Source organism: Gossypium hirsutum, chromosome A10 (assembly GCF_007990345.1).
Source record: "Gossypium hirsutum isolate 1008001.06 chromosome A10, Gossypium_hirsutum_v2.1, whole genome shotgun sequence".
NCBI classification, from domain to species: domain Eukaryota; kingdom Viridiplantae; phylum Streptophyta; class Magnoliopsida; order Malvales; family Malvaceae; genus Gossypium; species Gossypium hirsutum.
The window spans coordinates 55,382,973-55,400,337 of NC_053433.1; the positions used below are offsets into that span (position 1 = coordinate 55,382,973).

Sequence of the window (17,365 nt, forward strand, 5' to 3'; positions counted from 1 at the left end):
ATAAATTTATATCAGTATACACTATGCAAATACGATTGTAACAAATTTGAACTGCGTAAAACTTGATTTGATTCGAAAAAATTATTTTTTTTAATTTTAAGTTAATTAAATTGAGTTATTCGAATAATTAGAGTCAACTCGAATAACTCAATTCGAGTTTTAGTCGAGTTAAATTTCACAATTCGAATAACTTAAATAATTCAAATAATAGATTGGTATAAATACATTTTTAGTCCCTGTCAACTTTAAAAATAAGTAAATTGGTCTCTCTTAACAAAAATTACAAAAAAATTCAAAATAATTTTCAAAAATTCAAAATATATATTTAAAAAAATATATAAAACTTCTAAAAAATATATAAAAAAGTTGCCCTTTTAAAAATTTTCTAAAATAATAAATTTTTAACTTAATTATTAATTCAAATTTATCATATTAAAATATTTTATTTTTTATTATTTTACTTTAAAATTTTTTAAATATATATAATTTCAAATTAATGTACTATAATATCAAATTAGTTATACTAAACAATATTAAATTAAGACAATAAAATAAAATTCATTAACTCCAAACTCCATTAACTCAAAATTTTTTTACTCAATTTCATCCAACACTCTACCAAAAATCAAAAGTTATAGGGCAGCAACTGGAGGTTCGAATTATTCTCCTACTGTATATATGATTGCTGTAATTAAATCCTCAGTTGTTTTCGGGGTATTTGCCAAAGCCCCCTTCCTTCCTTTCAATCCAACTACCTTCACCATCTCCGTAGTCAGTCCCACTCATACACTCTCTCTGACTATATATTTAATTATTTATCCATGTCTAATGTCTATACATTGAAAGACAGGCTTCTCTTTTTTTTTACTTTTAGCTTTATTAGTCTTAAAAAAAGGTATCCTGGTACGTCCCCGAGGCTGCGCCATCAGTTCAGAGCCAAGAACAAAGCATAAAGCGAGAGAGAGAGAGAGAGAGAGAGAGAGAGGGAGAAGGAGAGGCTAATGCTAAGGTAAGGCCAAAGCCATGTTTTTTTAAAAGCAATCCACAGAGAGAGAAAGAGATAGGGGGGGGGGGTTACAAAGGCTTTTACACGTGATAAAGAAAACACCAAAAGCACTTTGCATGCGTGTATAAAGATTCATCATCATCATCATCTCTCTTTCACTCCCCCCCTTCCCTACTTTTTTTTTAAAATTTTTTTCTTTGCTCTTATTTTTCTCCCTTGTCTCTCCATCATTCCTAGAAAAAAACCATCTTTTATCTCCTTTTCTGCTTTCTCTTTCAATCTGTCTTTCACCTTCCTTGGCTTCAACCCATCTTTTCTAACCTCTTCCTCTTTCTCTTCTTTGTTTTGCCTTCAAAGTTAAGTGCTTTGCATATTGGTTTCCACTTGGTTGGTGAGTTTTCGAATATATACTAGTAACATTTATGATTCCATTTAATGGGTTCATTTTACTATTAAGCATTAAATTTTTTGTGTTTTCATTTTCTGGAATATCCACGAGATAGTGATTTCTTTGCCCTTTTCAATGTTTATTCCCTCTCTTTGTATCCATGTTCTTGTTTTTTTGTTTTTTTCTAGATGGCTTTTATTCTTTCTATGTACCTTACGGTTTCAAATTATGTTGTTTACATTGAAATAAATAAAATAAATGAACTTTCTTCAATGCTGTTCCTATGTTTTTATCTGATTGGGCTTATATTCATTCATTTCTAATCTGATTTTTTTTTCCTAATAAAGTTTTCAGTTTTTGGTAGGGACAAGCTTTAGGGGAATAGATTTTTGTCTTGTGGGTAGTTCTATTTGTTTTTGTTTTGGGCTGCTATTAAATTATTATTATTAAATGGTCATTGGTTTCACAATAGAGGTTTCTCAAGAAGGTTTGATTTTGGAGTTGATATTCAGTTTTGTCTTTGCTTACCAATTTTTTAAGTTGCAGTCTTGCAGGTTTGGGGCTTTGTGCCTTTGGTTCTCTCTACTTTGCTTAGTCTTTTTTTTTAGCAATATTTCAGAAGCAAAAATTGGAACAATTGTGGTTTTAATTCACGCATAGGTTTGCAGAATGGTTTTTATAGTTCTATTTCTCCAAGTCTATATATTTTTTTGAGTTCTAAATTTAGGAGTCTGTAGTTTTAGGGAGTTAAATGCTGAAAAAAAAGGTGAAAGATTTGGGGTTCTAGTGTTGCAAAAGAACGGTAAAGCTTGCCAGGAGCAAAAACGTCTGGAGTTTGTGCCCTTGTCCTTTTAGTTTTTACTCTTAATTTGTTCTTTAAAATACTTATGTTCAATACATTTTGACATATATTTTGGTATATGTTCAGACATGACATGATGTTAAGATATAGTCCTTAAAATAATAATATTCTGATACATTTTTACATGGGACATTCACGCAAGTGTGTTTAACATAGATCAACATTTGTATTTTACCCTTCTGAAGATGTTTTTCCACTGACATACATTTTCCTTATTTGTTTATATTTTCAGGCAGAAAGTGTAATTATTACTTGTAGGTTAGGGAAAGTAGTACAAGAATAGAAGAGAAACCAGTACTTTATGCGTGTGCCGATCCCTGAAAGAAATTCAGACTTTGTTTCTCTTTTGTACAAGCCTTTTGTTCTTGTCTTGCATCAGTTTCGCCGAGTAAGTTCAGAGAAAGCTTACCAGTATGCCTATAAGGCAAATGAAAGATAACTCAGAGCAACACCTTGTGATAAAGAATCACTTGCAAAACACTATGAACCCGATTCAAAGAACGCCAAAGACTGCACAAAATGGAAAAGGTCCAGCAGCAGGTCATGAACCACACAACACAAAACAATCCCGTAACCACACCTCACCTCCAACGAAGAACAAAGGAAGAAGAAGAGGAAGAGGTGGTAGAAAATCTGATCAAGGCGATGTTTGTATGAGACCGAGTTCGAGGCACTGCACGGTAGCACAGAAGCCAGTGAATCCTGGTTCTGCTGATATTTTGGCTGCTACTTCAAATGGGTCTATTCAGAATGATCATAATTTGCCTGGAATGGAAATGGGGTTTCCTACTTCAAGCAAGTCTTTGAATTTTGCATCTAGGCCTGGTTTTGGTCAAGTTGGAACCAAGTGTATTGTAAAGGCTAACCATTTCTTTGCTGAGTTACCAGACAAGGACTTAAACCAGTATGATGTAAGCTCATTTTTGTTCTTGTTTTGCCTCTTTTTTTATTTACATTATCATTGGTTCATTTTTTTCATGTATGGTTACTACTTTAGTTATTTAGTTTGTAATTATATAATTTGTTCATGTTCTTTTATTTTATTGGTATGTATGGTATTTAAACTCTGTTCTCGTTGCTGTTTACCTCTTGCAAACCTGTATTCTGCTTCATTGCAGGTTACTATAACTCCTGAAGTGACATCCCGAACGATGAACAGAGCTATAATGGCAGAGCTTGTGAAATTGTACAAAGAATCAGAGCTAGGAATGAGATTACCTGCTTATGATGGCCGAAAGAGTCTGTACACAGCTGGTGAATTTCCATTTTCGTGGAAGGAGTTTAGTGTCAAGCTTGTAGATGAAGACGATGGCATCAATGGCCCCAAGTGAGTAGATATTGTCTTTCGTGGATTTTCTACTTCCTTTTGTTGTGCAATTTGTGTTTTATTTTCTCCACCAAAGTTCATGAAATTAAATAATATGAGATTAAATTATTTCACCATTTCCGTATCTATTTCCTTATTATTATTATTCTATCAATTTACTGAAAGAACTAAAGTAGTATACAGTATGCATTACCTCCTTTTGAGTTGATCTCCTATGACATATATGATTTTACAGGAGAGAAAGAGAATATAAAGTGGTAGTTAAGTTTGTTGCACGAGCAAACATGCATCATTTAGGCCAATTTCTAGCTGGTAAGCGCGCTGATGCTCCACAAGAAGCACTGCAGATACTTGACATTGTGTTACGAGAGTTATCAACAAAGAGGTACAAGTCGGAAAAGTGTTTGTGTTTAACATAGAATGATTCTAGCTATGATAATTTTTCTTCTGTGGATCTCACTCTGCTGATTCTTGGAAGGTATTGTCCTATTGGGAGATCCTTCTTTTCACCTGATATTAGAGCACCGCAAAGGCTTGGTGACGGTTTGGAGTCATGGTGCGGTTTTTACCAGAGTATTAGGCCGACACAGATGGGCTTGTCTCTGAATATTGGTATGTTAATTATGGTAAAATTTACAAAATCATTTGGCAGTTAACTTGGATTGACTTTCTCATCTTCCTTTTTAACCTCTATTTTACCTTTGTAATAGATATGGCTTCGGCTGCCTTCATTGAGCCACTCCCTGTTATAGAGTTTGTTGCTCAGCTAGTAGGCAAGGATTTATTGTCAAGGCCATTGTCTGATTCTGATCGTGTGAAGGTCTCTTCTTTTTACTGCAGCTGCAGCCTGGTTTCATTCTTGTCATTTTATTTAATCATAATTAATTTTGAAATCTCTGGCAGATTAAAAAGGCACTCAGAGGAGTGAAAGTCGAGGTAACCCATAGAGGGAATGTACGTAGAAAATACCGTGTTTCAGGATTGACTTCTCAGCCTACTAGAGAGTTAGTGTAAGTTTCAGCTCTCTATTTCCTGGTTTCTGCTTGAATTTGGTTGATAAAGAATCATTGATGTTAAGTATATACTGATGCTTGAATGAGAGTGAAATAAAGAAGTTCAACTGACCTTATTCTTTCTTTTTGGGGATGTATAATTAGTTATATTTCGAACTTATTTATGGTTCCCTTTTCAGGTTTCCTGTTGATGATAATTCAACCATGAAGTCTATTGTTGAATACTTCCAAGAGATGTATGGCTTTACAATTCAGCATACACATCTACCTTGTCTTCAAGTAGGAAACCAAAGAAAGGCAAACTATTTACCTATGGAGGTGAGATGTCACAGAAAATTTTGTAATTTTTCATTTTCAACATTTTCTTTTGTTTTTGTCAAGTTCTCATGGGAAATCCGAATTCTTTGCTTTGCCAGGCTTGCAAAATTGTTGAGGGACAGCGATACACAAAAAGATTGAATGAAAGGCAAATTACTGCTCTCTTGAAAGTCACATGCCAAAGACCAAGGGATCGGGAGCATGACATTTTGCAGGTACGTATGATACTGCAGTCCTGCATGTTATATAAAAAGTACCCCCATCCAGTATTTGGGCAAACTTTACATTATCGGATTTATGACCTTTGTTTATTCATAACCCACAGAAGGAATGAAAGAAACTTTAAAATACATGGCTACTGCTCTATTGCAATTAAGAATTGAAGCGTGACTACTATCATACCTACATCTTTCAGATGATTGATGAATAAAAGGATCTGCAGATTTCCTATAGCACATAACTTGTGGGACAGTGTACAAAGTTGCTATAATATTCTATACATGTCAAAAATTCCATTTATAGTTTGAAAATCAAGTTCATATGAGGGTGAAATTGATGCAAATACTGAACTTTATACATAAAGTTGCAGACTTTTAGAGAAAGGAATCTCTTGAAATGGATAAGATACTAGCATGCAGAGCAAATATTTTGGTTTTTGATGTTGGAAGTAATTTAGTATTATTTTGGTTTTGTAATAACTAAATGTATTGGCTGCATGTTGAACACAAGCAGACGGTTCAACATAATGCTTACGACCAAGATCCTTACGCAAAGGAGTTTGGGGTCAAAATCAGTGAAAAGCTTGCTTCAGTCGAGGCACGAATCCTTCCTGCCCCTTGGGTAATATATCTTCAAACTGCTAACCTGAGGAAAAAGGATTTCTTATTCATTTTTACCATTTCATTGGCTTCTTGCAGCTGAAATATCATGAAACTGGAAAAGAAAAGGATTGTCTGCCTCAAGTTGGGCAGTGGAATATGATGAACAAGGTAAGATGCATACTTACGTTTTCAATATTATTCATTTTTCTGGCAAGTTCTCCTTTTTCCTACCTTCCTCATTCCCTTTTAATAGAGAAAAGGGGAGAAAAATATTGAAGTTATTAAATTTTCAAAGGGCCTATTATACATTTTTCAAATTATAAAATTTGGGTGGAAAATTGTGCTTGGTTGATTGGGTGGAAAAGGGGGGGGGGGAGGGGTAGATAAAATTAGAGGGTCTATTATACATTTTTCAAATGTTTTATTTCCCTACCAAGCACACAAATATGGAATTTTTTTTCCCCATCTTTCCATTATTCTACCCCTCCAATTTTCCACTTCTCTTTCCATTTTATCAAGCAAAGCCTAAGTTTATAGATTCTTTTTGTAGCCTGTGTTGCTGATAATTTGGCCTCTTGTTTTAATGATGTATAGAAAATGATCAATGGGATGACTGTTAGCCGATGGGCATGTATTAACTTCTCACGAAGTGTGCAAGAGAGTGTTGCTCGTGGGTTTTGCATTGAACTTGCTCAAATGTGCCAAGTTTCTGGCATGGTAATTTTCTTTATCTTATAATCTTTGGGCATTTAAGATCAAAATGTTGTTTTTCCCCCATAATTTCAAGTAAAATTTTATAAGCCATTGCTGTTATATAGGAGTTCAATCCAGAGCCTGTTATTCCAATCTACAGTGCCAGGCCTGAGCTAGTGGAAAAAGCCTTGAAGCATGTTTATAATGCATCCATGAATAAAACCAAGGGAAAAGAATTAGAGCTTCTATTAGCTATATTACCTGACAACAATGGATCACTTTATGGTATGTCATGTTATGATGGTTTGCCATTCTAATTCTTAGATTTATGCTTTGTTCCTTTGTTCATATATGTGCTTAAGATGATTCCTGAAAATCCTACCCTCCTTTGCTTCCAAAATGAAGGATCGGAAACTGGAAGAATTATCTCAACATGGTATTGGAGTACCGAAGTCTGACATCATTCTACTTTTCAGGTGATCTGAAGCGAATTTGTGAAACTGATCTAGGCTTGATATCACAATGCTGTCTCACAAAACATGTCTTCAAGATCAGTAAACAGTACTTGGCTAATGTTGCCCTGAAGATCAATGTTAAGGTTAAATTACTTCTCCCAGTTATACATATAAATCTATATTCCTGAATGACTTGATTTCAAACTTTAGACCATTATGGTTACTGTATGCTTCTCTATTCTTGTTAACTATATATATTTGTAAGTCCTTAATCAATGGCTATCCCTCATCATTGATGCAGACGGGTGGCAGAAACACTGTTCTTTTGGATGCTATTAGTTGCAGAATACCACTAGTTAGTGATATACCAACGATAATATTTGGTGCAGATGTGACTCACCCCGAAAATGGAGAAGACTCCAGCCCCTCAATAGCAGCTGTATAATTCCATCTCTTAGTTTAGGTTCTTTGAGCTTGGTTTTTCATCGACCTTTCTGAAAATTAGATTCGGCTTTCTCAAGTATACTGGTTCTGTAGGTAGTAGCTTCACAAGACTGGCCTGAAGTGACAAAATATGCTGGACTAGTATGTGCTCAAGCTCATAGACAGGAACTTATACAGGACTTGTACAAAACATGGCAGGACCCTGCACGTGGCACAGTTAGTGGTGGCATGATCAGGTAAACTGTTGTCAATTCCTCTAAACAAGTGCATTTAACCATTAAGTTGTATGTATTTTCATCTCTAATTATGATTTCTTGTGAAGGGATCTTCTGGTATCCTTTAGGAAGGCAACAGGGCAGAAGCCACTGAGGATTATATTTTACAGGTTTGTGATGCAGATTTCGTTGGTAAAAGTTTATACTATTATTTTCCATTTCCAGGTACCACACCTTAGTTAAAATTCAACTTGCAATAGGTGTCTTATCCCAACGATTTAGTGGGACAAGAAGAGTTGTCATGGTTTTTATGCATTTTTTCCTGGGAAATTTTGTCTGTTGGTTCTTGCCTTACCACTACAAAAGCCTTGCATGCAGTTGTAGTCTTGCATTTAAAATCTGGGTGTGTTTGATCTGTCGGGAACCTTTCATGTACTGTATTAAATGGTGAATTTTTGGAGCAGGGATGGTGTCAGTGAAGGGCAATTTTATCAAGTTCTGCTTTATGAACTAGATGCAATCCGGAAGGTGAGTGTGAGAATATATTTTATTTGTTGATAAGTCTTTCTAATCAATTGAAACGAATTTTAAGACGATTATGGTTCTGATAAACAATTTATTTGTAGGCTTGTGCTTCTCTAGAACCGAACTATCAACCACCGGTGACTTTCATTGTTGTACAAAAACGACACCACACTCGCCTCTTTGCTAACAGTCACAGGGACCGAAGCAGCACAGATAAGAGTGGAAACATTTTACCAGGTAAAAGGATATTCAAGAGTCATGGATGAGCATCATTAGTTGTTCTAATGGCATTGCATTTTGTTCTCACAGGCACTGTTGTTGATTCGAAAATCTGTCATCCAGCGGAATTTGATTTTTACCTTTGCAGTCATGCTGGTATTCAGGTTGAACATTAACATTCTTCGTTCCTTTTAATCTTGGGAACCTTTTTTCCTGAAATATCCTTATTGCCTTATTGTTGTTTATATCTGTATGGTGATTGATACGACATCACTGATGCTCATAGGTACTTATACATAATAACCAGAAATGCATTAGAAATTTGTGGTTATTTAATTCGCTTGTAATTTAAACATGTTTAAGCTGTCTTGTGTATCGTATGTGTAAGTGTTTGTCTAATGATGGCAGGGAACAAGCCGGCCAGCGCACTACCATGTTCTTTGGGATGAAAACAATTTTACAGCAGACGGTATACAGTCTCTAACAAACAACCTTTGTTACACATATGCAAGGTGTACGCGCTCAGTCTCAGTCGGTAAGTGGCATTTTTTTATGTTATTAATTTATCTTCGTACTGAAGCCTGTTTTGGCAGTAGCAACTCAAACTGATGATATTGTGGGTTCTTTTGGCAGTTCCTCCTGCATATTATGCACATTTAGCTGCATTCCGTGCACGGTTCTACATGGAACCAGAGATGCAAGAGAATGGGTCGAACAGCTGCAGTAATGGTCAAAATAAAGGTACAAGGGTAGTGGGAGAATCGGGGGTGCGGCCATTGCCAGCCTTGAAGGAGAATGTGAAGAGAGTGATGTTCTACTGTTAGAATGGATGAGTGGAGTGAGAGATTTGCAACCATGAATAGACTAGCTTTTTTCAGATGATTAAAATTTCCTTGTACAGTTTAAATGAAATCATTGCAAAGTCTTCCAAAGTTTAGTTTGAGATAAAAATGTGAAACGTGGGAGGAATGATCCACAGATGCCAGAATGTTAAAACTAGGTTATTATCTTTATGTAAAGAAATGTTAATTTAGAAGCCTTAATCATCTTATTCTCAATTTAATCTTGTCTGAATGTTAATACTATGCTATTACAAACAACAGTCTGATTTATAATGGAATGTATTTGGATTTAAGCAGAATAAATTTGATTTAAGAATGATTCAAGTATGAGATTCGAATATCAGATGAATTATGCTGATAAATAACTGCAACATTGTCATTCTCCACAATAATTTTCCTAAAGCCCCTATCCCAAGCTAATTGGAGTCCCTCAGCCTTAGCCACTTCACAAGATGCCAGGCTTCTATAAAAACCAACCAACCAACAAGACGTTGCAGTCGCGTGGCAAACCCCCTGCAGAAGTGCAAAAACCACCAGAAACTACTGCTCCATCTGAATACAATTTAATCCAACCCACAGGTGGTTTCAACCATCCAATTTGTTTTAGTGTTCGACTTGGTTTGCTACAATCAGGATCTCGATATCTACATAAAGGGCCAAGAGAAGTAACCAATTATCAATCCAAAATCTAAGCTTGGCCCCGCCTCCTATTGACCGGCAAATGGAATCAAGTACCATATCCCAAACTTGAGTGAACCTTACAAACAAACCTTTGCTGCACAATAACTTCGTAGGATAACAATTACATATTTTGTCTTAGGTAACGGAGCAGATGGCTCCCAAAAGATAGATGCATACATGTCATTAACTAGATTGACAGTATATGGAATAGGACCCAAGTGAAATAAATCCTAGATTCGTTTGTAGATTTATTCACTTGTAACATTTACTTTAATCCTAAGCAAGTGACAAACTATGTGTGCGTGACTCGTATCTTATAATGTATTAAAAGCTTGAGTTCAATTGATAATTGTTAAGAAATATGCAAATATGTAATTAGCTAATTACTATGGATATAGCTGATTACTAGGGATTTAATTTTATTCTTTTTTTTACTTTCCTTATAGAGTAGATCCTTATATGCATAAATATATATGTATCGTTTGATGGTGTATGAAATATAGAACTTCATTCTCTTTTTCATTGTGCTTTACTATTTATCTTTTAGTATTTTGTACATGGTATCAGAGCCTCTCGACTTAATTTAGTGGGTTCGCGTTTCATTGTTTTACATGTGAACGATTTGGGTTTTTTGTGGGTCACTTGTTTGACCTGATTTTTGGGGTTCACCACCAACACAAGGAGGTGCACCGCATTCTCCATAGTTGATATGCAAGTTTTGACCACCAGAGACACTACGCGTGAAGCTCACGCATTGCTAGAATGGTAATAGCCAACTTTCACGCATAGGCGTGTGACTAACCGCCTATAAACGAGTTATGTTTATAGTAAAATATAACACAAAAAATATATAAGAATTTAGAACGGCGGTGTCCGCAAGTGCACAAGCCACATTGTAATATAATTAGTGCTACGAAACACTTGGAAGTATTCCAAGGATCGTACCCAAGGGAGAATGGAATAAATATATGAAATTTTTTTTACCATAATAAGTTTAAATAGTACTAATTAATTCTTATATTACGATAAACCATAAAATGGATAATTGAGAGAAATTAAATAACTAAATGAATAAACAAGAAAGAAAATAACAAATGACTAAAATGAATAAACAAATCAGGAAGATTAACTCGCTTTAGGGTTTGTAATTAACTTTGGATTAGGATTTTAGGGTGGATTAGCTATCAATTAACCAATTATTATCTCTCGGCCTCTAACTAATTAAACGATTGATTGATACTCGTTTATCTCTCAACTTCACTTTCTCAACCAGGATAAATGACAATTTACTCGGTTTCACTTATCTCTCGGCCACGTCTAGCCTATGATAACTTCCTAGGGTTGTCAAGCCTAGTGGTTTAAGAACATGTAACTATACCAACTAACCCTATTGAGAAAACCCTAAATCCTCTGTTAATCATATCCCCCATCCACTCGTTAATCTTCACTAAGGGATTTAGCCACTCATGTTATTCATAATCTCAATCACAATTGAATAAATCATGAAAAGAACACAATTGAATCAGAAGAGAAACAAGATTAGAATATTTGTGGATTTGATATCAAATGGAAAATTGGAACACCCTTAACCTATACCTGTCACTAGAACAGGGTTTCAGAGCATTACCAGAACATTCAAAATATTTTTCCATTAAACCACATAAATTACTATTCATTTACCGAGGTCATCCATAACGTTCCTAGATTGGGCCTTCGAGGCCCAATACGAGCATTAGAATCGAGTCGGGACTTAATCAGGACCTCTAAGAATTTTTCGCGAACTTACAAAATTTTTCCAAGGTGCAGGGCTCACAAGCCCGTATAGTCCAAGGGACACGCTCGTGTAACCCTGGGACACGCCCGTGTTAGAGGTCGTTTTCGACCCCGTGTAACTCTCTAACTTGCACACACGGCTATGCCACACGCCCGTGTGCTAGGCCGTGTGGTTAATTAATTCAATTCGAAAATAGGTGCAGGTTTCACACGGCCAAGGCACACGTCTGTGTTTTAGGCAGTGTGGCACACATGGCTGAGACACACGCCCGTGTCTCTACCCGTGTACCCAATTCTGAGCATTCTGTTTCTCAAAATTAAGGTGTAGGGAACACACAGCGTAACCACATGAAACACGGCCTAGACATATGCCCGTGTGGACAAAATGAAGCCATTTCTAGCTTCATTTCTCACTCAAAATTTCACCCAAGACCTGCACTTGAAACACACAACCAATACCAACCACTCCAAGCATTCAAAATAAGCAATTTCAACATTTAACATGACATATCATTGCAAGCACAAGTGTTTATAGACTTACCTTGATTTAACTTAGGCAATGACAACATTTGATCACATGTACTCAACTTAACATGTGTATATATGTCATAATAGCCTACTTAGAAATACCAAAATGAACCATTACTAGCCATTCCAATGGCTAGGTTACAAAATAACATTATCAAGCTACCAATGGTCAAGTTGTCCTATACATGCCATTATACCAAAATGATTCACTATATGTACCGAAAATGCTAGTTAATAGTGTGATGATGCTCTGATGATCTTCCAACCTTTACGAGCTTCCGAGCACTAGAAAACAGGGGAAAAATAAAACGAAGTAAGCATTACATACTTAGTAAGTTCGTATAATGAAAACTAAACTTACCAATCTTGTTTATTTAAAATCTAGGCATACAATGTTATGTTTCCATCCATTTGACTAAATTGCCTAATCACATACATTCAATCAAACATTTTAGTTACCAAAATATCCATATCAATCAAGTAACATATGAGTTCATCAAGCAATATTCTTTCAAGACATTATCATATTATCTCAAGATTTTCATGCCATATCTAGAGTTATATGTCTGTTGAATCATTGAATTCCGATGGATGCTCAAGTAGTACACTCGAGGTGTATGATTCATTAATCCGTAAATTCTTATCGATGTTACCCCTTAGGGTACTTAACCAAGGAACACACTCTTGAGCCACATGTCGTATAATAGGATTACCAGTCCAGGCTAAATCCTTTATATAGCGTATGCTCAAAGAGTTCAATTAGGGTTACCAGTCTAGGCTAAACCCTAATCATAACGTATGTTTGAGAGGTATTATATCGAGATTACCCGCCTGGGCTAAATCCCGTTTGCAACAAATGCAGGACCTTATTAGTTTCTGGAAAGTGCATATAATCATCGGAACTCAACATTCAAACGGGACTCAACCTTTATTCACCATTTTCAAGCATGAATCAAATTTCTCATGATAGCATTCAAGTAATTTACATCAATATAAGTCACATTACATACAAACACAACATTCAATTAACATAATTACATGCTGGATTAAGTTACATGAACTTACCTCGACACTTGTTCGCATAAAAAGTCTACTAATCTGAAACCTTTTCTTTTCCTCGATCTAACATCAAATTAGTGTTGTCCGGATCTATATAAAAGAATTTAACCTTCAATTCCACACATTTCATGTTTAAATGGACTCAATTTACGTCATAGGAAAATTTACCGTTTTGCCCCTAACCCTAACTTTTCTATAAATTTTGATTTTGTCCCTAGGCCCGGAAAATGAAACTTGTGCAAATTACTCTGTATTCCAAGCCTAACCAAAGCCCCATTACAAAATTTACAGCACATGTACACATAAAATTTCAGAATTTTTCCTTCAATTTCACAAGTTTACATTTTAGTTCCTAATTCAAGTTTTCATCAAAAATCTAAAAGTTGTTTCTCTATCAATAATCTTTCATTTTCTACCATAAATTTCTAATTTCCAGTATAATACATCCATGCCCCATTTTCATACCTTGATAACTTTTCAAATTAATCCCTCAAATAGAGAGATTAAGCTATCCCGATTTTAAAAATACCAAAATTACAAAAAACGGGACAATAGAGCTTACCCAATTAAGCCTTGAAAGTTTCCCTTTTCTCTCCTAGGGTTTCCATAAAATTTTAGGTTGAGGATGATGAAAATAAGATGATATATTTCTTTTCATCTTTTAATCAATTAAGTATTTTGGTATTTCCAATTTAGTCATTGCCCTTTTTCTATAATTCCATGGATGAGTCAACAAGAAAAATCTACATACTTTTCTTAATGGTCTAATTACCATATAAGGACCTTAAGTTTTGAATTCCATAACTATTTGATCCTTATAGCTACTAGAATTCAACTTTCGCATTTTATGCTATTTAGTCCTCGTAATTAAGCACTTAATAGATAAAATTTTTATTTCAAAATTTTCACATGACATGCTTATTATAATACGGACTAGATAATGAAATAAAAATAAATTATATTTTTGGGTCGGATTTATGGTCCCGAAACCACTGTTCCGATTTCACTGAAAAATGGGCTGTGACAACTCTCCCCTTTAGGGATTTTTGTCCTCGAAAATCTTACCAGTAAAAAGATTTGGGTATTGCTTCTTCATAGTATCCTCTGGCTCCCAGGTAGCTTCTTCAATACCGTGTCGTTGCCAAAGAACTTTTACTAAAGCTACCTTTTTATTTCTTAACTCTTTTGTTTCCCGAGCTAAAATTTTGATTAGTTCTTCACCATATGTCATATCAGGCTAAATCTCTACCTTTATCGGAGATATAACATGTGAAGGGTCGGATCGATACCGCCATAGCATAGACACATGAAACACATTATGAATCCGATTAAGCTCTGGTGGTAAAGCTAACCGATATGCAACCGGTCCAATTCTTTCAGTAACCTCATATGGTCCAATGAACCGTGACTCAGTTTTTCTTTGCGTCCAAATCGAAAAAATTTCTTCCAAGGCGACATCTTCAAGAATACTTTATCACCGACTTGAAATTTTATTTCTTTTCGTTTCAAATCAGCGTAGGACTTTTGACGATCAGAGGCTGCTTTCAAGCTGTCTCGAATTACCTTCACTATTTCCTCGGTCTCTCGGACCCAGTTAACTCTGTGTAACTTTTTCTCACTGAGTTTTGTCCAATACAATAGAGTTCTACATTTGCATCCATACAAGGCTTCATACGATGCCATTTTAATATTAGATTGATAACTATTATTATAAGCAAATTCAACCAAAGGTAAATACCTTTCCCAGTTACCTTCAAACTTAAGTGTACAACATCGAAGCATATCTTCCAAGATCTGTATTACCGGTTCAGATTGACCATCAGTCTGCGGATGAAATGCAGTACTAAAGTGTAACTGAGTTCCCAGAGCCTCTTCCAATTTGCTCGAGAATCGAGAAATAAACTAAAGATCTCTATCTGAAATAATGGAGACAGGAACTCCATGCAATCTGACAATATCAGAAACATATAATTCAGCAATTCTATCCAAGGAATAATCCATACGCATCAGAATAAAGTGTGCCGACTTTGTCAACCGATCAACAATTAAACAAATGACATCTTTCTTCCTTGGGGACAGGGGTAATCCCATTACAAAATCCATGGTAATTCTTTCCCATTTCCATTTCGGTATCGTGACTGACTGTAATAGTCCAGAAGGCAACTGATGTTCAGCTTTTACTTATTGACAGATCAAACACTTAGATACGAACTCAAAAATATCTCGTTTTATTCCTGGCCACCAATACATCTTTTTCAGATCATTATACATTTTATTACTACCAAGATGTATAAACATGTTACCATTGTGAGCTTCATTCAAAATCTTCTATACTAGTTCTGAACCTTTCGGTACACATACTCTATATTTGAATAATAAACAACCATCAATCCCGATCTGAAATTCTGAGTCAAGAATTATTCACTCTATACCCGTTTTACTTGTAACTTCCTATCATTTTTCTGAGCTTCAGAAATTTGCTGTAAAAGCATTGGTCTAACTTTTAACTCGGCTATAATTGAACCATCATCAGACATCGACAATCGAGTGTTCTTTGCTCGTAAAGTATACAAGGATTTTTTGCTCAAAGCATCTGCCATTACACTGGCTTTTCCCGGATGGTAGTCAATAACAAGATCATAATCTTTCAATAACTCAAGCCATCTGCACTGTCTCAAATTCAAATCTTTCTGTGACATCAGATATTTCAGAGTTTTATGATTAGTAAATATGTGACATTTTCTCCAGACAAGTAATGCCGCCAAATTTTCAATGCAAACACTATGGCTGCCAATTCAAGATCATGTGTTGGGTAGTTCTTTTTATGTGGCTTTAGCTGTCGAGAAGAATATGCTATTACCTTACCATCTTGCATCAATACACAAGCTAAACCATTCAATGATGCATCACTGTAAACTATAAATTCCTTACCCTATTTTGGCTGAACTAACATTGGAGCTTTTGTCAATAAAGCTTTTAATCTGTCAAAGCTCTGCTGGCATTTCTTAGTCCATTCAAATTTCACATCTTTCTGTAACAAACGAGTCATCAGAGAAGCTATCATTGAAAATATTTTCACAAATCTCCGATAATAACCAGCTTGTCCCAGAAAACCTCAGACTTCAGACACATTCCAATTTACAATGGCTGAAATTTTATTCGGGTCTACCCTGACACCTTTAGCAGACACAATATGCCCAAGGAAACTAACTTTCCGCAGCCAAAATTCACATTTACTGAATTTGGAGTACAATTGTTTCTCTTGTAGGGTTTGCAACACTATTCTTAAATGTTCAGCATGTTCATTTTCATCTCGAGAATAAACCAAAATATCATTTATAAATACCACCACAAAGTTGTCTAAATATGGGCTGGAAATTCTGTTCATCAAATCCATAAACACTGCAGGTGCATTTGTCAAGCTGAATGGCATCACAAGAAACTCATAGTGTCCATACCTGGTTCTAAGCTGTCTTTGGCACATCTGATTCCTTTACCCGTAGTTGATAATAACCAAAACGGAGATCAATCTTCGAAAATACAGTAGCACACTTTAACTGGTCAAACAAGCCATTGATTTGAGGCAATGAATACTTGTTCTTTATTGTAAGTTTGTTGAGCTGGCTGTAATCAATACACAACCTTAATGATCCATCCTTCTTCTTTAAAATAGAACCGGGGCACCCCAACGTGAGAAACTAGGTCGAGCAAAACCTCTGTCAATAAACTCTTGCAACTGTTCTTTCAGTTCTTTCAATTCAGTAGAAGCCATTCTATAAGGTGCTATTGATATTGGTGTTGTTCCCGGAACAAGATCTATAGAGAATTACACCTCTCTTTCCGGTGGTAAACTAGGTAATTGTTCTAGGAATACGTCAGGAAATTTACATACTACCGGGACTGACTGAATCTTTGACTCAGATACTTTAATATCCATCATATATGCAAGATAGGCATTATCAAGGTAGTCGGAAAGCAATAACCTTTTACCATCAACGGATAGTTCCTACAAACTTTATCCACCATAACACATTAGCCCAGGGGGTTTGAAACTTTAACCACAAATTTAGTGTATTCAACAGGTAAATTTTTAACAGACACTAGGTTTGTGCATATGTATGAATGTGTGGAACCAGGATCAATCAATGCAGTAGAGAAAATGTACCAATAATGACGTCTGATGCAGAAGCATCATC

At 35.5% G+C, this 17,365-nt stretch overlaps 1 protein-coding gene across 3 annotated transcripts; it reads left to right on the plus strand.

The window, feature by feature from the left end:
• The first annotated feature begins 710 nt into the window (after positions 1-710).
• On the plus strand, positions 711-9,344 carry LOC107952160 (protein argonaute 10). Of its 3 annotated transcripts, none has more exons than XM_016887441.2 (22): positions 711-1,009; positions 2,489-3,167; positions 3,375-3,583; positions 3,819-3,968; positions 4,062-4,195; positions 4,294-4,403; positions 4,487-4,593; positions 4,776-4,914; positions 5,013-5,129; positions 5,647-5,754; positions 5,832-5,903; positions 6,330-6,452; positions 6,554-6,713; positions 6,905-7,026; positions 7,185-7,322; positions 7,421-7,563; positions 7,650-7,712; positions 8,007-8,070; positions 8,169-8,304; positions 8,377-8,450; positions 8,695-8,821; positions 8,920-9,344. In XM_016887441.2, the coding sequence occupies exons 2-22, from the start codon at positions 2,670-2,672 to the stop codon at positions 9,108-9,110; spliced, it is 2,985 nt and encodes a 994-aa protein (XP_016742930.1). In that variant the 5' UTR covers positions 711-1,009; positions 2,489-2,669; the 3' UTR covers positions 9,111-9,344. The 3 variants fall into 3 exon arrangements, with proteins under 3 accessions (XP_016742930.1, XP_016742931.1, XP_016742929.1); XM_016887442.2 differs by lacking the exon at positions 711-1,009 and adding an exon at positions 1,098-1,397 and having other exon boundaries at positions 5,647-5,730; XM_016887440.2 differs by lacking the exon at positions 711-1,009 and adding an exon at positions 1,099-1,397.
• The last annotated feature ends 8,021 nt before the right edge of the window (positions 9,345-17,365 follow it).